Raw genomic sequence first — 21753 nt, forward strand, 5'->3', positions numbered from 1 at the left:
AGGAGAAAGACAAGACATCATCAGAATGTCTGGTGCCTCTCCCCATCCCAATTTATCGGAATGTTTTGTATCTCCTTCCACCCCTGTCAGAACTGAATTGATAGTCTGTTCCCAGCTCTCAGTGCTCTGATTCTGCCCCTGCCTTGGTCCACCCCAGTAGCTGAGCCATGTGTATATGTACTTCATGGGAAGCACGCATTAGTTGCTAGATGTTTTGGATATCAGCCCTGAGGGCAACATGCCCCCAGCACAATCTCTCCCTTTCAAATAAAGTATTAAAAATATTAAATATTTAAAAAATTAATAAAAATATTAAAAACTCTCTAATCTTTATCTTGCCTCAGTTTCTTCAGCATTACACAACAAACTAAATTGAAACTTTCAGGCACAATTCTTTCTTATATAGATTCTGGCTACAAATTAGCATTGCTTGGGGAAAGACAAAGTCAGCATCTTCATTATTGCAATGCACATAGATATTTCCAATTTTCATTTCACCAGGAACAGTTTTAAAGAAAGCAAAGCCAAGATTTTTCAAGGTTATCGATTATCATAATTAAGTTATATTCTGAAAATCAATTTAAGCAAATCAAGCTGATTGCCAAATTCTATTTGTGAATCTAAATTTCATACTTATAAATTAAACAGAAAGACAGATGCATTACAAAAAACCCCCAAACAATGAAATCTTGATATTTATATAAGACTTTAAGGTTTTCAAAGTGCATTCAATATATTATTTTATTTGATTCTCAAAACAACTCTATGAGGAAAGTCCTAAAGGTATTGAAGTGGGTTGTGGACCCTTTAAGAAACTAGTCCTTTCAGATTGTTATATTCCTTTCTGATTCCCAACCCCTCCTAGCTGATGCATTATCAATTCAAGAAACTAGGACCTTTGATTCACAAATCCTGATCAAAAGCACCCTTTTGAATGCCAATAGGCCACCCGGGCTTGTCCCAGCCCCCATCAGATTTGAGCCAACTTGGACTCCACTCACGGGCCCCTTTAGCTAAATCTCTCATTACAAAAGAGCCAAGCTGGAGTCCTCTCTTTGCAGAGGTTCCAAACACCCCAGCCTTACACCTGGCATGCCAAAGGTCTCTGCCCACTAGAATACTGTTTCCGGTGCCCTCTTCTCTTTACCTTCACCTATTTCCATAACTAGATATTAACCTTATTTCCAATGCCCATAATAAACCTCTTTTATCAATCTAAGTTTTCGGGTCTGTAAATTCCTTTATAGGGGAGTCTTGCACCGCCATCAGACTAGAATCCAAAGGGGTTGCAGGGGAGCTCCATTTGACTCCCTGAACCTGCCACTAGATCTTAATTTCATTTGGGTACCTCAAATCTATACCTCATCAATTTATGTATTATCCACCTAAGGAAACTAAGGTCCAAGATGAAATGATATGGTAACACATTTAGTAAGTATATTTAATTTAAAGCAGAATTTGATTTTTTCCCTACTAAACCATACTGCCTCTTGTTTTCTTACCAAATACCATAAACAATAAGTGACTACTCTGAAAATTAAAAATATTTGAAATAAGTTAATATTTCAACATCTAATAAAAGGTATTTATAGAATCTGTGGTACCTAAAATGTCTTTAACCACTGAATGCTGCATAATTATAATGAAAAAGCGTTATCCAGAAGAATTGAGAAAATACAGTTTTTGCTTTCCTCTTTCTTCCTCACAGAAGTGAGCACAATGGGTGTAAAACTGTCATACTCTCAGACTGTGATGGGTTGATTAATTTTGCTGAGCTTTTTCTTCCACTTGGATTATTAGTTATAAGATGATCGCAAACTGGATAGAGGAAGATCATAAAGATGATAAAAAAAAAACAAAAGATACCAAAATTTTTAAAAATGTCTCTGAGGATATTAATCATATTACCTTGCCTATTGGCAAACAATGCTTTGCAAATCTTAAAGTACAATATAAAAGCCTTCTTTTATTGAAGGGTCAAAACCTTCCATTTCCATTTAGCTACTCAGCTTGACTTGGACTCCATATGGCATCCACAGAACAACTACTCTTGTGCTGGTGTACTTATTCCTAGCTCCCTTTGGTTATCTTCCTGCACTAGACTGTAAACTCCTTGAGGGCAGGGACTACCTTTTTCTTACTTGTATGCACAGTACCTGACACTTGGTAGGCACTAAAGAGATGCTTATTGAATCAAAACTGAATTGAATATAAATGTAAGGTACTACAACTACATGAATTCCCACAAATAGAAAAAATAAAAAGGATTTAGCATCTGAATACTAAAAGACTTCATATACTGAAGTCCCATTTAAAATGCAACATTAACATTTCCACATAAATCATTTACAAGAATAATCCACCTTGATTTCTCATATAATTTACCTTTAAAAGCAGCTTTCCTAAAATTTATAAGCCAAAGTTATACCAAACTTGATTAATGCTTGTAAAATTAAAAGAAGGCAGCCATCTTACTTCTTTATACAAGAATCATCCAAGAGGTCAATCTTGTTTTGTACAAGTACTGTTGGGATATCTCCAACTTCAGTTACTACTTTTTCTCTCCAACTGGAAATAGCTTCAAAAGATTCCCTGTCTATAGTAGAAAACACAAGTACACAAGCTTGGGCTCCTATAAACACAGAAAAACAGAGATTGTTATTAAAATTAATGAAATCATCACTGGAAAAGGGGATTTTATTTCATTTGTACTTAAGTCTACTTATTTTAAAATTTCAAGTAGGTTACACTTTTACTGGAATTGTTCAACACCATCCCTGGAATGCTACAGAGAGCACAATTCTGCTAGGCTGGGCACATTTTTCGAATGCCAAATGTAGATTTGCCAAAAAAATTATTTTATGGAAAACTCACACAGGGCAAAAGTTCACAAGGTAGTCAGAAAAAGAGATAGAGACACTCTCAGGATCTCTCTTTAAGAACTTTAGAATTGAATGTATGACACGGGAAACACAGGCACAGAAAAGCCCAGCATAGCGTGCCCTCATCAGAGAAGATGTTATTTATACTCTATAAGCAAAGCAAAACTGAATTAGCCCAAAAGAAACATGAGATGAACAAAATTAGAGAAACATAAGGATTATTTATGTCCAACCTGTGGCAGACCATTTCGAGTACGTATTGGTCTGATCAGACAGTCAGATACATTGTAATTCAACTCTAACATAGTGATATCATTTTGGTCGTTCTCTTTGAGTACAAAGATCAACAAGCAATCAACATCCTACCACTTAAGAATCTTGAATTCCAATTTGAGAATTATACTATACAAAAACATTAAAATGATTTAATTAGTCTAGATCACGTACTTGGTTGTATCTGCTCACTTCTTCACTTAAAAAAGAAAGTACCTCCAAACTGGGCAGTCTACCTCCAGGGGAAAAAAAGTTTCATAATTGAAGCTGCTATTTCCAATAGAATGGACAACTGCAGCTATGCAAGAAGAGAGAAATATTCCACTTGTAAAGCAAACTAATATATCTAGTAATCAAGTCATTTTCTCACAATCACTTCAAGCTTCTTATTCTTCCAAAACTTAAATCTATTTAACATACTACAGGTAAGGGGAGTAGAGTTTCACTAGAGAGAAAAATGTAGAAAGGAAAGGGTAATAAAAGGACTAAATCTATAAAAGTAGAAGCTTTAGCAGTGAAACCATTACCTACTACAGTCAAGGGTTGAATGGTTGTCAAGGAAAGATGAGGAAATTATGCAAAGAAAAAAGTATTCCCACAAAATCAGGAGAAATACATGTAACAAAATTAGCATAAGCAGGTAATTTTTGAAAATGTAAAAGTAAAAATAGAAAAAAATCATTCACTGCCATGTTTGCAGAAGTTAAGGGAAGATTCAAAATATAAACCAATAAATTTCCATTTCAAAAAAGCCTTTATAAAAAATACTACACATTGTGTTCAGAGTTATCTTTTCTTTGCTTCTTTATAGGTTGTCTTTTATTCTCTGCTGTGCACTTTCTATTTTATTTTTTTTCCTCCTCCTCCCCCATTAAGGCTACAATTAAGCAAAGATATATATAAGTGTATGTAAATATGTATGTACACAGAACTATCTATCTACATATATCTATATATACACACATAGGTATCTATAATCATACACATATACACATTCATATGCATATATATAAATAAAACCCATACTATGTTTGTCCTGTTTCTCTGAAGGTAGATAACAGCTTCCAAGTTTTTCCTTATTTTTCTAATTTCACCAACTCATTTTCTATACCACAGCAATATTCCAATCTTATACAGTCTAGCTATTTTAAATAGTCTAACACAATATTGATTAATATGACTGAATACAATGCAGTTTCCCTATTTTTCTCTTTTAATTAAATCTAGGTTAAGTTTAATTTTGCTCAAGATCATGATGACTACCTCTGCTTTTTTTTTACATAATAAATTCCACTCCTGATTTATATTTTATGTATATCTCTTTATTTCCTATCCCTCCAGATTCCTCCACTTTATTTCTGTCCACCATCTTGCCCTATTTCTTAACTTTCCTCAACCTACTCCCATCTCACCAGGATCCCTCACTTATCCTCTTCCCCAACCTTTCCCCTCTCGTTTCTATCTGAATTTAGAAGACTTTTATAGGTTTCCAAACATAAATGTTGTTCTCTCTTTATCCCACTCCCATTAATCTACACACCTTATCACATCCTCTTCTATATCTTCCCAACCTATTCCTCCTTCATTCTTATTTCTTTATAAATTTAGAAGACTTTTATTCTCTTCTAAATGAATGATTTTTCTCTTCCCTTATCTTTTCCCTACTCCTTTATTTTTTTCTGAATTCAGAAGACTTGTATACCCTTATAGATATATTTGCATTGTTCTCTCTCTTCAACCATTATCAAGGAGAGCAGTGTTCCAGAACTACCAGACCACCTGGACCACTTGAACCTCATTTATATAAGATAATTGCTCTTTTATCTTTTCCGAAACCATGAGAGCGTAGTTTTGCTTTTTGAAATAACATTATACTGAGCTAGTCTACCCTAATCTTTTTCAAACTGTCTAATTATTAATGACAATCTTATACAGTTTATATTTCCATGTATAAAAAATAAAGTTTGTCCTAATTGAGTCTCTTGTAATTAGTTTTTGATGTTTACCTTATATTTCTCTTGGATCTTATATGTCAAATTTTCTATTAAGTTCAGGTCATTTCATAACAAAATCCTGAAAGTCTAGCAATTCACTGAATATCCATTTTTCTTCCCTTCAAGTTTATGTTTAACTTTGCTGGGTGTGATATTTTTGACTTCAACCCCAGTTAGTCTTTAAATGTAGTCACTGCTAAGTCTTCTATGATTCTAACATGGCTCTGCTGTATTTTAATTGTTTGATTTTTTTGTTATTGATAATATTTTCTCACCAATCTGGGGGTTTTGGAATTTGGCTAAGATAGTCCCATAGTTTTTAGTGTAGGATCTCTTTTGGGTGGTGATGGGTAGATTTTGTTCTATTTCTACTTTCCCTTCTTGTTCTAACATTTCAAGACAATTTTCTTTTAATTATTTCTTATATTATCAAGATACTTTTTCTGAGCATAGCTTTCAGATAGCCTGATTGCCCTTTATTCTTATGTTTTCTCTTTTTGATCTGTTCCCCAGATCAGTTATTTTCCTTATGAAATGTTCACTTTCTCTTCTATTCTTTCACTCTTTAATTTTGTTTTATTATTTCTTAGTCTCTTACAACTTCACTGGCTTCCTCTTGCTCGATTCTAATTTTTTTTTAATAATTTTTTATTGATAGGGTAATTTTTTACAGCATTATCCCTTGCACTCACTTATGTTCCGATTTTTCTTTTCCCTCCCTCCACCCCCTCCCCCAGATGGCAAGCAGTCCTTTACATGTTGAATAGGTTACAGTATATCCTAGATACAATATATGTGTGCAGAACCGAACAGTTTTCTTGTTGCACAGGGAGAATTGAATTCAGAAGGTATAAATAACCTGGGAAGAAAAACAAAAATGCAAGCAGTTTATATTCATTTCCCAGTGTTCTTTCTTTGGGTGTAGCTGCTTCTGTCCATCTTTGATCAATTGAAACTGAATTAGCTCTCTTTATCGAAGAGAACCACTTCCTCTATTCTAATTTTCAAAAACTTGCTTTCTTTCTAAGATCCTGGATCTCCAGGGGCAGTTAGATGGCACAGTAGATAGACAGAATATCAGCCCTGGAATCAGAAGGACCTAAGTTCAAATCAGACCTCAGATATTTAACACTTTCTAGCTGTATGACTCTAGGCAAGTTACTTATCCCCAATTGCCTCACTAAAAATAAACAATAACAACAAAAAAAACAAAACTGCATCTCCTTTTCCAGTCAATTTTCTAATCATAATCTTGTTTTTCTTCAATTGTCCTTTCTTAAAAAAAAAACAAAAAACTTCTTCCATCTCTCTTTTTAAAAGCCTGTGAATTCTTTTAGGGCAGGTAACCATAAATGGTTTAATTTAAATTCAGTAAACCAACTACTTAGTTGTTTTTAGGAAAGAATTATATTTATACATAAACAGCTACTATAATTAAATGTCATATACATAATATGGATTGTCAATATATCATTTCTTTAAGTCATAAGGCCATAACAGGTCAGATAATTCGTCCTCCTATTTCCATAGAAGTTTGCACATATTCCACAACTGTAGAAAGATATTTCAGTTAATATTAAAATCACTAGGTAGGCTTCTTCAATTGCCTTAAAAGTACAATTAGTTACTTAGAAAGAAACAGAAAAAAGTTCAACAAACTGTAAATACAATCGCAAAAATAGGCCAAAAAATACCAAACCCTGACAAATAAGCAATTAAGTTCCTAAAAGCTCAAGATGTATATTTAATAACTATGGCCAAAAACAAGAAAGAGGAGATAGGGACAGGAGGACCTGATATTCTATGGATAACTTTCTCCACCATTTCAAGTCAGAAAAATCTGTCTTTAACTTAGTTGATTTAAGTACTGAGAGGCTAAGTGCCTTGCTCAAAATTACACAGCTACTCTATATTGGAGGTAGGACTTTGCTAAGTCAAAAGCAATATATACATGTTAGTTACTACTATGAATTGTATACTGTTTAAATTATTACACAGCATGAAAAATTTTCAAAAAACAAACCCACACTAAATAGTAGAATCTTGCCACAATATTATCTCAAATTATATGGAATTAAATAATAACTAAGGATTCATCTTATATCCCATCAAAGTGATTTGATTTCCAAAGATATCAGAAAAAAATCAGTTTTAATGTTATCTAGAAAGAAATACGAGGGGAAAACTATTGATTTGGGACTAAGTTCTAGCCTTTGGTCCCAATTTTGTTGGATCCCCAAAATTATGTATTTACACAATTTTCTGTTCTCAACATTGCTTTTGTGGCATTTCTTTTTTTTTTTTTTTTTTGAACCAAAAAAGGGAGAGATATTTTACTCCTACATACATAAAAAAGACTAAACAAAACAATTCACAGGGTTGCATTAACACAATCAGATTTAGTAACTTAAAATCATCAGTACAGTCTATTAAATGGGTTATATTTAACCTTCACCAAAACAAAGTAGTTTATAGGATGAATTATGGCAATTCTTAATGTATAAACACACAATGCATAAACACTTTGTCCTGAAAATAAGCAATGTGTTTACTGAATTTAAATTCATGATTCATCTTTAAATGATTTATGAATGCCTATTGAAAATAACTAGTTGTATGGTCTTTTTTTCTCATTAGCAAAATGAAAAAGTCTGGCTCTGATAATCATCCAAGTCCTTTAGAGTTTTGAAGTTTTGTCAGCCACCTAAAACAATCTCCTGTAACTTAGAAGAATCAAAGATGGAGAATAATGTGCACCACTTAGGGAAATGAAAATCATAACACACCAATAACTTTTTACTGGAATAAAGTAAAAGTGAAAACAAGAGATGTAATACTCTGACATGATTTTTATAATCCCAGTTTTTTCCTTCCACATGAACTCAGTGAGAAAATAATTATAAATTTGATATCAATATTTTTATAAAAACATTTTTTTCATCAATGACATATGTAGACTATTTTTCTCTAAAACTGTTACGTTACGTTATTGATATCTTTTATTTTTGTATCATATTTATTTCTGAGAACATATTATTGTCAAAAAGGTTGACACAAATAATATTCTATATTAGGCCACAAAGTATATATGGTAAAGGGGATTTTCTAAAGTTGGTGGAACATTTCAACAGATGTTCCTTTTTACAGATGATATTGTATGGATTCCATCCAGCCCCAGAACATTATAAAACTTCCTAAGAGTTTTAACAACTCAAAAAGAATTGAACCTAATGATCCACACAGAAAAAGCTATTGAGGAATGACTTTTGTTCAAGTTTTGACATAAGCCGCATATGAAGAGCTCATTTTTCCCATCTTGTTTTGATGTACAATGTAGATGAACACTAAGCTTAGTCCAGAATCGAATAGGAAGATGACAGTCTAGATTGCATTTAGAAAATTATGTAATATTTTCAATGACACCAAGCTTCTCCATGAAACTGAAATTCATCTCTTTAGCATAAATATTTTTAAGAGTTACATTTTGTTATTCAGTCATGTCTGACTCTTTATGATCCCTTTTGCAGGGTTTTTTTTTTTTTTTTGGCAAAGATATTGGAGAGGTCTGTAATTCCTTGTTCAGTTCAATTTTACAAATGAGAAAACTGAGGCAAACTGATTAAGTGACTTGCCTAGGGTCACAAAACTACTAAGTGTCTGAGGTTGGATTTGAAGTCATGAACATGAGTCTTTATGTCTTCAAGTCCAGGGTTTTATCTGTTGTGCCATCTAGCTGCTTTTAAAAGATATTATAAGGTTATCAAATCAAAAAAATCCGAGGAATCAAAAATAAAAGTCAATAAAAATGCAATAAAGAAAAATAGATGTATAACCCAGAGAAAGGACTGTGGGAACTGAGTATGGATCACAACATAGCATTTTTACTTCTTTTGTTGTTGTTTGCTTGAATTTTATTTTTGTTCTCATTTTTTTCCTTTTTGATAGGATTCTTCTTGGGTAGCAAGATAATTGTATAAATATGTATGCCTATATTAGATTTACACAAGGGTCAGTGCAAAGTTGAAAAATTATCCTTGTATGTGTCGAAAATAAAAAGCTTCAATAAATTTTTTTTTTAAAAAGAAAGAAAAATAGGTGTGTACAGACATATATCAATGAGACTTGGCAATATTAGTATCTTACATAATATTAAAGCCTACAACTTCCCCCTCCCCCCAATTTTGAGTTTATTTCTAGCTTCTATGAGATTATGGTAGAAGGAATGACCAGCAGGATGAATACAGAGAGGACTGGCGAGACTTACATGAACTGATGCTAAGTGAAACGAGCAGAACCAGGAGATCATTATATATCTCAACGATACTGTTTGAGGATATATTCTGATGGAAGTGGATCTCTTCAATAAAGAGACTAATTCAGTTTCAATTGATCAAGGATGGACAGAAGCAGCTACACCCAAAGAAAGAACACTGGGAAATAAATATAAACTGCTTGCATTTTTGTTTTTCTTCCCAGGTTATTTATACCTTCTGAATCCAATTCTCCCTGTGCAACAAGAAAACTGTTCGGTTCTGCACACATATGTTGTATCTAGGATATACTGTAACCTATTCAACATGTAAAGGACTGCTTGCCATCTGGGGGAGGGGGTGGAGGGAGGGAAGGGAAAAATCGGAACATAAGTGAGTGCAAGGGATAATGCTGTAAAAAATTATCCTGGCATGGGTTCTGTCAATAAAAAGTTATTTAAAAAAAAAAAAAGAGAGAGAGAGAGATTATGGTAGAAGAAGCAGAGCAAGAGAATTAAAGCAAATTGAAGAAGACTAAGGAGGAGAACCTGAAAAGGTTCTCAAGAACAGGAAGAAGATAGTAGAAAAGACACAGAAAATAAGAAAAGAAGAATTAAGAAGATAAAACAAATTGGTAGGAGAGACAAAATGCTGAAAGGCAGGTAGGTGTGGATGTAGAATTGTTATTGAGACTAAGGTGAGTGGACCTATCAAGTTGAGTAAGTATTAATTAGCTAGAAAAGTCTTAACCAGATATATAGGATTGAGATGTAAATACTCAAAAGTAGGCTTTTTTTAAAGCAGAAAATTTCAATAATTGCGGAGAAAAGGAGAAATTGTATAGTGCCTTCAATCAAATGTGCAGTATTTATATTTCTGCCATAGTCAAGTGACTATCTCAAGTGCAGGATGATCTTCCTGGAGAAGATTCAGGGGACTCAGAGTTAAACTTCAGGTTATCAGAGAAAAGGTTTTATACAGCAAAGAGAAATGAAACTTTAATATATCAAAGAAGATCTGAGACTGAGCAGAGGAGAGTATTATACAGAAAAAGAAAAGAACAATTATATAATAATCAGAGCTTATAAAAAGATTGGGGACTATCCGAAGAGGAAGAAACTAGATGCTCTGAATAGGAAGCACCTGTTTGTACTACAATAAATAATTATCCAAGACAGCTGGCAAACATTTAGAAAGAAATGGTGATTTAAAAAGCCAGCACACCTTCATCAAAAATGGGCTATGACAGTCTACCAGGGGTCCTCAAACTACAGCCCGTGGTCCAGATGCAGCAGCTGAGGACGTTTATCCCCCTCACCCAGAGCTATGAAGTTTCTTTATTTAAAGGCCCACAAAACTAAGTTTTTTTTTTTATTATAGTCCGGCCCTCTAACAATCTGAGAGACAGTGAACTGGCCCCCTATTTAAAAAGTTTGAGAACCTCTGGTCTACACCAATTTTCTTTTTTGAGAAGATTAGTAAACTAGTAGATGAGAATGCAGTGAATATAGTTTGCCTAGATGTTAGCCAAGCTTCTGCTATCGTGTTTCCCCGATAATAAGACCTATCCCGAAAATAAGCCCTCCCCTTACTGTGTAAGATTCCTCTAAAATAAGCCCTATTGAGATTGCTACTGTAATGAAGGTGATCCCCTGTGCTACACGCTACATTATGGTACCCTCTATATGCACCGTCCCATCCCCCCCACCCCCTCTCCTGTCCCAGGTGAAACGCACTCCGCTCTCCAAGCTGCATCCAATCAGAGCTGCAGCAGTTAGCGCGTCATCCTGTTCTTCCCCAGTGATTTGTTTGCTGGCGCCATTGAGAGCAGTGCCGCGGAGGAGAGCTGAGGCAGAAAAACCCAGTATGTAAGCGGGAGTGAGGGGGCATGATGGAGGATAAAAGGGGCATGATGGAGGATAAAAGAACTCAGGGGGCATGATGGAGGATAAAAGAAGAACTCAGCCAGCACTCACCGCACTAAAGAAATGAAGAACTTCCTTGCAGAGAGAAGAATAGATCAAGTAATGATTCCTGCAGGAATGACTGCCTATCTCCACACCCTTGATATTGCAATAAATAAGCCATTCAAGGACCATTTACGCATGGAAGTCAATGACTACATTGAAAATAGAATGGAAAGAAATCAGCGTGGAAACTTTGTGAAGCCCTGTCTGCAAGAAGTCGTGACTTGGGTAAAGAAGTCATGGGATAAAATTACTGACAGCTGTGTCGCCAAGGCACTACGAGCAGGTTACCTGGACAAGACATGTTCATTTAAAGAGAATTATATTGCTGGACATGACAGATTGGGTCCACTTCTTCTGAAGGAAATAGAGGCGCAAGACATCCAGGACGGAATTCAGGGTATGGACACTTATGACGATGTTGTTGAAGAAGATGACATGATCATTATTGAATAAAGGTACTTTTTTTGGTTCACATTTACCTGTTTATTAAAATTGCTGTCAATGTTCATTAAAATAAGCCCTCCCCTGAAAATAAGCCCCCTGGGGTTTTTCTGTCCAAAAAAATAATAAGACAGTGTCTTATCGGGGAAACACGGTAAGTATATCATACTAATACTGTGAATAAAATGGAGATACATGTATTAGACAACAATAGAATTTGGATGGATTCAGCAGGGATTAAGTGATAGGACTCAAAAAGAAGTTGTTACTAGTTAAATGTCAACTTGATTGGAGGTGTCTAAAGGAGTACTCTCAGTTATCTATGCTTGACCCTATGCTCTTTAAAGCACTCATACATGACTTGAAAAAAGTCATAGAAAGCATGCTCAGTAAATTCTAGGATACCACTTTGATGGGGGGTGGGGATGGGGAAGGGGGAGATTCCCATACTGTCTCTCTTTGACTTGGTGGGGAAGGGAATGAGGTAGAGACTCCTTGATGGAGAGATTTTCCTTGAACACTTCCCTCTGCAAAAGACCTGCTAGAGGGAATCAAAACAAGTAGTTTCATTCTGTTATCTTGGAGGAGAACTGCACACCCCCATTGATAACACTCACTACTGATTACACCCTTTATTGAGTTGGAGATTAGTCCAGAGATACTCATTAAAATTTCTATTCAATTCACTTGAAGGTCTCTGTCCAATTTCAACTCAAACTGTCCCCAGCCTCTAGCCAAAGTTTCAATTATAAAAATGAGCAACCAGGCTCAACTCCTTGCAGAGAGGCCAAAGCAGGAATCATGCCAGGCCAAGGGACATCTTTTGGCATGGCTGCCTGCAAGGATACTCTTGCCACTGAGAGGGCATTCTCTTTTCAGTTTTAATCCCTCTTTATCTCACCTATTTCCCTAACAGAACTACACCCCTCTTTGCCTCTCTGCCAGGATTCCTCTGCTAAACCTTTACTTCTCTGTCAGGACCTTGCTACTTAAGGAAGTCAGCCTTCCTAACAAAGGCTGGCTTCTCAGTTCCAACAATAAACTTCTTTTGCCAGTTTAACTTTTCTGGTTCAAAAATTCTTTTACGAAGGACCTGCGCTGACCTGAAGGGGGTTCCCACAAATCTGTGCCCTGTGCCAAATCCCACCATTTTTGGTTTCCCAACTGACAGAAAACCCCGGACAAAGTAAAAAACCTTTTTTTCCCCCTATTCTATAGTGGACACCCAAACACCCGGGTAGGTTTGGGTCATTGGGAGCCCCAGGTTCAAGCAGAATTCTTGGGGGAACGCTCTATTGGAATTTCTGTGTTCTGACAAAAGTAGCATTTTGTGGCTTTCCATTTCTAGACACTGTCTAGAGAAGAATGAGGTGCTACAGAATTTGGGGGAAACTAAGACTTTCTTGTCAAAAATGAGACAGAACACCACTGGCTTCTAAAAAAAAATCCTTCCTTGAGTAGAGACATATTCAGCTTGAGAAAAATCCCCAAACTGGAAAGCTTTAAGATGCTGATTAGATTTGTTGGAAGAGAATCAGACTCCCTCCACTCAGCTCCTCTAGAGACAAAAGAGCCTTCCTTTGCATCTCAATGCACTCCCCTAAATCCTTTTCAGAGAATTTCCCCCAGACCAAGGAAAAACCTGGCTATTCTGGACCTCAACTCTTTGAGGGGTCCCAGGCCAACACTTGGGGGATGAATGGAGGAGGAACTAGATAAATGGAGGAAAACTAGAGAAGCCAAATTTGAGCCCTCAAGTTTCTCCCACTCAGTTGTTACAAACAGCTGTTGGCTCTTTAGCTCTCTCACCTGAACTAAAACCTAGGATTCCCAGCTCTTTTCTTCTCCTCAGGGCAACTTCCATCTCCTCCACCCAGAGCAGAGGTGCTTCATTCAATGCAAACCCTTCCCAAACTGCGGTTTGTGCTCTAGGTGTCATAGAAACTGTCTGAGGAGACTCCAGTCCCTGTCCTGAGTTTGAGCAGGAGGAGCACTGGAGGGACTGCCTCTCCATTACGAGAGCCCAACACCTAGTGGCTGCTTGGTACAGGGGTCGAACTGCCCCCGCCCCCACATCCTACGCTCTGGCAGGAATTTGGGGCTTGGTCAAGTTCCCCCTTGCTCCACAGCTAGATACCTGGTGGCTGGTGATGGGAGGGATTTCTCCACTCTCAATCTGGCCTTTTGGTCTGTCCTACCCCTCCCCTGCAAAGTGGGTATAGTACGGGGTGGGGCTCAAGACCTGTCTTGAGCTCTCTCTCTTCTGCCTAGCTAGCTTGGTGATTTAATGGTGAGACCCAGCTCTCTTCTCAGACCCCCAGAGATATTAAAAAAAAAAAAAATTTTAAAGCACAAACTTTTAGACTGTTGAGAGATTTGTACAAGCTTAACTGCATTCTTATCTTGATGTGCAGCCCGAACTAGCAGGGCCACAACCATCCTCCAGACCCTGCCTCACAGCATCTGTGCACTTTGCGTTTAGCCATCCTGCCTTAGAGCAGCAGCTGCCTTTAATTGAAAAGGCTTTTAATTGAAGAGTCCTCACAACTAACTTAGGGACAGCCATTACAGGTTTTAACTCCCCACCAGGACTACAGCCAAAGGACATCAATAGCTGGGTAGGCAACCTAATAGATATTAGGGTCCCCTACCTAACCTTACTCTCTGGGTTTGTCACACCCTTAGTCCTGCCTGTTCCCCCTGTTCTCCACCAAACTGGGACAAATTAACTTTCCTGAAAATGGGAATACAAAGGCAGGTGACTCTCACTGGCAACCTAGAGGCTAAATCATTTCCTCCTGGGACCTCTGCCCTAACCAGAACTTTAGAACTGGGGAAAGGAATGGGAGTGGACACTTATACTGACTCCAAATATGCTTTTCATATTTTGCATGTTCATGGGCTTCTCTGGAAAGAAAGGGGATTCCAAACAGCTTTCAGTTTTTGCTAACACCCCCGAAAGCCTCAAGGCACTTGCTAAAGCCTGCCTAAGCTCCTGGCAGAGAGATAAAATGCCTAGCTTTTTCAAAGTACTCTTGGGAATACTCTAGAGAAAGGAGGGTAGAATGGATCTGGAGTCCTCCTTTCCCTCACTTTCATTCTCCTACCTAACTTTTTCTCATTCCAAAAATGAGAGCTTTTTGCTCCTAGCATATTCTCTGCTACTTTTCTTGATTGGCATTCTATATCTCCTGCCAACAATTAACTCCTTAGCATACTTAACTCCTTAATTACCTTCAGCTGGGGAGCTCTGTGGGCAGGGGAAGCATTTGGCATTCTTAAAAGCAGCCACAGACTGGATCAGAGCATTTCCTGCAAAAAGGCCCCATTTCCAAATGTCATCATATCAACCCTGGATGACACCCCATTTTAATCTACTCCTGAGATCTATTTTCTCTAGGCTTCAAGCTACACATTTTCAACTGCTCCTCCAGCCTGGAGAACATGAGACAAATACACAATGCCCCTTGGATGCCCTGCTACTGTTTCCAGATCTCACATTTCCCCTCTTGGCATGAACTCCCAAATAAACTAGAGATATCTCTGACCCTTGCCAGTTTGAAGCAGTTACATAAGTCTGAGATTTTTGCCCTTTTCCCCAAATGAATTTGGGTGGCAACTGCTTGGGGGGGGGGGGGGCAAATGATGTGGGAACCCTGAAACTATCCCCCTTGAAACTGTTCTTTTTGGCCTTTGAGGTGAGCTCTAAAACTCTTCTGTTAGGGACCCACCTTTCGGGGCAGTTAAGTGGTTTCATTAAAATTGGCCCAGGCCTATTTAGCTCAAATTTAAGTAATGTCATTTACCTGGGGATCTAGAATTCTATTGACTCCTACTGAGTTGGAGATTAGTCTAGGACCATTCAACTGGTAAATTTCTATTCAATTTGAAAATTTCAGTCTGATTTCAACTCAGAATGCACCCAGTCCCTAGCCAAGTTTCAAATTATAAAAAGGGGCAACTCGGCTCAACTCCTTGCAGAAAGGACCTAAAAGCAGGAATCATGCCAGCTCCTCTTTATCTCTCTCACCTATTTCCCTAACAAGACCACACCCCTCTTTACCTCTCTGTCTGGATTCCTCTGCTATGAACTTTCTCTGTCAGGACTCCTCTGCTAGGCTTTTACTTTTCTGTTGGGACCTTACCACTAAGGAAGTCAGCCTCCTAGCAAAAGCTGACTTCCCAGTGCCAATAAACTTTTTTGCCAGTTTAACTTTTTGAGTTCGTAAATTCATTTACAAAGGACCTGCACCGACCAGAACGGGGTTTTCTCTCTGCCTTGTGCCGAACCTCCTCAACTTTAGCTAAGAAACTGATGATACCAGGATCTAAAAGATTAGTGAACTGGGCTGAACCTATTAAGATAAAATTCTTAAAAAAGATCCAAAGTCAGCTTAATTTGTTAAACACTGGTCTGAAGCCAGTCCAATCTTTAGGACTTTAGCCCTATATTCTTATGGCAGCATTAAGAGACAAGGCCATGTCTTAAAGCATTCAAGAATAACAACAGGAGGCAAGGCCAGTTCAACAATACTATATAGGAGCCTTCCAAGAGGTCCAAGATTGTAACAGTTTCTAACCTTAGATCAAAACCGACATGTCCAAAACAAGGAATAAAATAAAATCTTGATTTTGGATTGTGGAAGAAGTAGATAAAGACTGGATCTGCAATGAACCAATGTAAAAGGGAGGTAGGTGGCAGGAAATAAAGTAGAAGATGGAGCTAAGAAAGAATGAATATCCAGAACTGTACCAATATCTAATAGAAGGAATAAGACTAAATAGAATCCACCTGATCCCATTCAAGACTATAAGAAGGAGGTAAAATCTGGAACTAAGTTCCAATCCAGAAACAAAAGGCTGAATAGAAGGAGAAATATATGTGAGAGAGGAGAGAGAGAAGGAGAGAGAGAGAGAAACTTCAAAAGGTAAACACATTTGAGTAAGAGGAAGAGATTAAATGATTATAAAGTCCTTAGATTTTATTAGTAAGAAAAAAGATAAGTATTTTTTTTTAAATGACTGCTTTCAGAGGTCACAGAAGAAGAAAAATAAAAGATCTGATGATTAATTTTGTTTCTTTTTGTTGATTTTAAGAGGAAAAAAGGGAAAAAAAGAATATAGTAAGGAAGAAAAGAAGAAAATTTGAATCTCGTAACTAAAGTGCCCAAGAAAAGTATAAACATGTTCAAGTGGGAAACTCATGAATCTCCACTCTTTATCTGAACTAGGCAAAGGAGAATTTGGTTTAGAAAAATGTGGAGAGTACACAAGAGATTTAAGAATTGCTGATTAGAAAAGGAATAGTCACCAGCTTCCAAACTTCAACTCTATAGGGTAGATCATCACGAAAGAGAAATTAAGAGTAGAAAAAATATGAAGAAAATGATGAGAACAAGGGTAAAGTAATGGGATCTCTTTTACCATCTTTTTTTATACAGAGGAGAGTGAAGAAAGACTAAAAAGTGGAGGATTATGACAGTAAAAACCACAATTAACAATGTATCAATGAATATGAATGGGATAAATGTACCCATAAAACAATAAAGTATTAGGATGAATTAGAACAATCCAACAACAAAATGTTTAAAGAAACACATCAGAAATATTAAAAAATCAAATAGTTAAAATGAAGGACTAGGAAAAATATATTTTACTTCAAATGAATTCTAAAAAGCATAGGTAGCAAGACAATAGTAAACAAAACAAAAAGACATGGACTAAAAGATAAGCCAGAAAAAACATTATATTTAAAGATGCCACAAATAATGAAATGATACTAATGCTTTATATGTACCAAATGGCATTGTTATGCCATTAAGGATCTGAAGAAAAAGCTAACTGAAATACTCTTTTCAGAACTAGATAAATCTAACAAAATAAAACAACAACAAAAAGTTAAGGACACAAAGAGAATTTTATTAAAGTTAGATCAGATGGATCTCCAATAATTGTTGAATGGGAATCAATAACATATACAACACACACACACATTTCTTGAATTATGTATGTATGCATGGCATATTTACAAAAACTGACTATATGTGAAAGGATAAAAGCTTCATAAATATGAAAAAGAAGAAATATTAAAAACATCCATTAATGACCATAATATAATTAAAAGATATAATTAATAAAAGGTATTTGATCTTTTTCAATCATTCAAATCTAAATGGAAACTAAATAGCATCTTCAAGCACCTGTGGGTCAAAATAATCAGAAACAATGGATAATTTCATCATCAAAGAAAATTATAATTATCAGACAACCTACCAAAAAATTCAGCCAACAGGAAAAGCAGTCCTTAGGGGAGAAATGTGTATCTCTAAATGCTTTCATCAAAAATAAAAACATGCCATTAAATTGGACATAGGACTTTATAAAATGTGACAATTTAAAAAAAACCATCCGGAAACCAACCAGACCCAAAAATAGAAACTGAAATCAAAATAGAGATAAAATTAAAACAACAAAGAAAACTCAATTGAATTGATATCTAAAACTAAGAGCTAAAAAAAAAAATAACATAACATTAGCTATTATGATCAGAAAAGTAGAAGAAAATGAAATTGCCAGAATCAAAAATGAAAAAAGGAGAATTCATAACAGATAAGGAAGAAATAAAAGAAATTATCTAAAATAATTCTGCCTAACAAAACTGACAATGAGATGTAATGGATTGAGTATTTACAGAAATACAGGATACCTCTATTACATGGGAAATAGAGGGAAAAAAGCTAAGGGCAAGCCATAAAAAAGTTGTGGGTTGCCCTTCCTTGGGGGTCTTCAAGCAGAGGATGAATGAGTATTTGTTAGGTATGTTACAGTATGGGTTCCTTTTGTAGATGTTTTGGACTTGATGGCCACTGACATGCCTTCAACTCTGAGATTCTTAAGTTTATACCACAAAGTAGTTTTAAGAGATATAAGCCAAGAAGTGTCTGCCCAAAAAAGGAGGTGGGTCAGTTACAAAGCTAGGACATGACATAATAGATAAGACAATCTGATGGTACACTGATACCTATACATATTAAATGACCAAGAATTCTGTCTCTAGCTTGCTGGCAGGACATAAACAAAGATAGGTGAGATAAGAGAGCAATTATGGGTTGAAATCTTAAAAGTTGAAAGGAATATCAAAACAGATGAGATCATAGATAGAATGAAGAATTTACTTAGGTCAATGAGCTGCATAACACTAGGAGTATGTGCTAAATAAGGTTTATTCACTGCTACGTTATTACAAACACATTATTGCCACTGTTGAGTCATATTAATCCAAGAAAATGACACTTTAAAATTCTAATAGTGAAAAAGCTTATTTTTTACAGGAAATTATCGTTCAGGCCTCATTTAGAGATCTGAGGTTTTATTTCTAGCTTCTGACTCTATTTTGAAGCTCTAATTTTGCAGTTATTTGTTCCTTCCAAACTCATGTATCTTCCTCTCCTCTGAATTTCTTTATTATTTGTGGTCTGTAGTATATAATTTAATACTTACATTCTCCAGGTTTTTTTGCAACTATTTAAAAAACACTAGGCGAATATTTTCTTTACTTTTTTTTTTTTTTTTGGCTGAGGCATTTGGAGTTAAGTGATTGCTCAGGTCACACAGCTAGGAAGTGTTAAGTGTCTGAGATCACATTTGAACTGGGGTTTTCTTGAATTCAAGGCTGGTCCTCTATCCACTGCACCATCTTCCTGCCCCTAAGCTAATCTTTTCAACTAGAAAGGGAACATCTTATACCTACTCACAATGCTAATATACAGTAGGCACTCATTAAATTCTTATGGGTAAAGCCAGTACAGAAACTTTTTGCCCTAAGACTTGCTTTGACAAAAATTAGATGAGGATTTTTAAGAGATTCCCTAATTTCAAGTCAGAGGAGAAAATTGGATAGCATTCTTATAATTAGCTATTACTTTCACTAAGTAAGAATACATATAAAAAATTTCATCTTGATTTCTTAAATAAAAATTCATAGCTTTTCTATGATTTACAAATTTAGATAAAATTATTTTATAATATTCATATGATTTTTACAATAAAATGATTTTAAAAATCCATTAGGAGCTTGAGTTTCTAAAATAGTTTGAAATTACAACTATTCCTAAAGAGAAAACATTAGGTAACAAACTGAATTTTCTTATCCATAAAAACAAGACAAAACAACAACAAAACCAAAAGGTACCTCGATAGTAAGCCTTTGTTATTGCATCAAACTCTTCTTGACCTGCTGTATCCCATAACATTAGCCTGACATCTTCATCATTAACTCTGAAATAAAAGGCACGCCAATTCAAATTTTGAGTGGAAAAATTCAGTAACATTTCAATATTTTGATTTTTTAAAAACTGAAATTCTTAAAAATATTACTTGTATTTTTCTGCATATCAGCAAACTTAGGAAGTAAAATTAGACTTATCAAGATTCAATTTCAAGTTTTTGAGCACTTGTAATACTTTGTGTTAACAAATATGTATATTTTGGTTCCAATTAATCCTTGATTTCACAAAAAAAGAAAGAATAAGATGAGAAAAATATATAATAAATGAACTACTTTTAAGATAGATTTTGGCAGTGTTGCTTTAACATTAAGTCTCTCATAAGAATCTTGTACTTTTTTGCCTTTAATTCTGCTCTTCCCCAGCTAGAACAGACTGATATTCTTCCCTACTCCCATCCCTCCCAAAGCATGTTCTTTCCCTCCTAGTTTATTTAAACAGGTTCAAGGTACTGCTACTCTTATTTACCATTACCCAAGCTTCAAATTCCAGAATTCTTTTTTTAAAAATTAATGATATCTTTTATTTTTATTTCATTTAAATTTTCCCTTTAACTGACCCCCCTTCTCTCCCTCTTAGAGAACCATGGCAAATTTTTTTTCCTTTCCCTCAAAATACTCTTTAATTCTTCCCTCATTTCTTATATACAGTTATTTGCCACATCTTTCCACTTGTACTAGCACAACTCCTTTAAAATTCTTCCTCTCTTGTCTACTTCACCACCATTCAATTGAAATTAGAATTTCAGTTTGCCTAAAGCTCCTATAATAGCCTTTTAATTATTCCTCTGAATCAAATTTTTAATCTTTTCTAATACAACTACCACTACTACTTCCTTTGTCACTCTCCTGCTTCACTGCCTATTAAAAGTTAAGACTTCATGATCTGGAACATAAAGCCACCCCACACTCTGCCTCTGACTTAGCTTTCTATTTATTTTATTCTGTCCCTCACTCTGCATACTCTACCTTCCCAATAAACTGAATTACTAGTATTATCCTGATCTCATACTGCATTTTAATGCATTGATTTTTATATAGGAGAGGCCAAGCCTGAAAATATTCCTTCCTCATCTGTACTCATAGTTTTCTCCTATTTTAAGGCTAAATTAATGTGCTGTCTTCCTCCACAAGAATTCCTGGTGTCCCCAGCTAGAAGTAACCTTTCCTTTTTTGAACTTAAAAAATTTTGTTTAGATCTCTCCTGTATACTTATCATACTCTTTCCTTGAACATAATTATAATACATATTTTGTCACTCTTTTTGAGTATATGTTCTCCCCTAAGACTTGAACTATACTTATTGCCTCCTATGGTTCCTTTTACATAGCATGTATTTAATTGTTTTGTTTGAATTTCTATATGATTAGCTATATATAATTGTTGCTATATGCCCTTGGGGACACCCAGGAAGAGAAACAACTTCCTTTATTCACATGGGATCTCTACTCCTTTCCTTGCTGCCCTACTCAAAACTGGGAAGAATCAACAAAAAGTACTATTTTTTCTTTTCTTTAAATACAGTTCTTAATTGTGAGCAAACCTGTCATCCTATGACTCAATTAACTATTCTCTTACCAACAAATCTTTAATCCTCTCCAAATCTGTTTTCTGTTACCAAATCCTTAACATCAATGTATTATCTGCCAACAAAAGGAC

At 35.6% G+C, this 21753-nt stretch overlaps 1 protein-coding gene across 4 annotated transcripts in view; it reads right to left on the minus strand.

Moving 5' to 3' along the window:
- Positions 1-21753, minus strand: part of RAB23 (RAB23, member RAS oncogene family) — a 45229-nt gene that overhangs the window by 8999 nt on the left and 14477 nt on the right. For all 4 annotated transcript variants that reach the window (XM_051997194.1, XM_051997195.1, XM_051997197.1 and 1 more), the window contains exons 4-5: positions 20002-20087; positions 2476-2632 (exon numbers count right to left, since the gene is read on the minus strand). In XM_051997194.1, coding sequence (XP_051853154.1) covers positions 2476-2632; positions 20002-20087 — 243 coding nt within the window. The remainder of the gene's footprint in view (positions 1-2475; positions 2633-20001; positions 20088-21753) is intronic.

Source organism: Antechinus flavipes, chromosome 4, assembly GCF_016432865.1.
Source record: "Antechinus flavipes isolate AdamAnt ecotype Samford, QLD, Australia chromosome 4, AdamAnt_v2, whole genome shotgun sequence".
In the NCBI taxonomy this organism is placed as follows: Eukaryota; Metazoa; Chordata; class Mammalia; order Dasyuromorphia; family Dasyuridae; genus Antechinus; species Antechinus flavipes.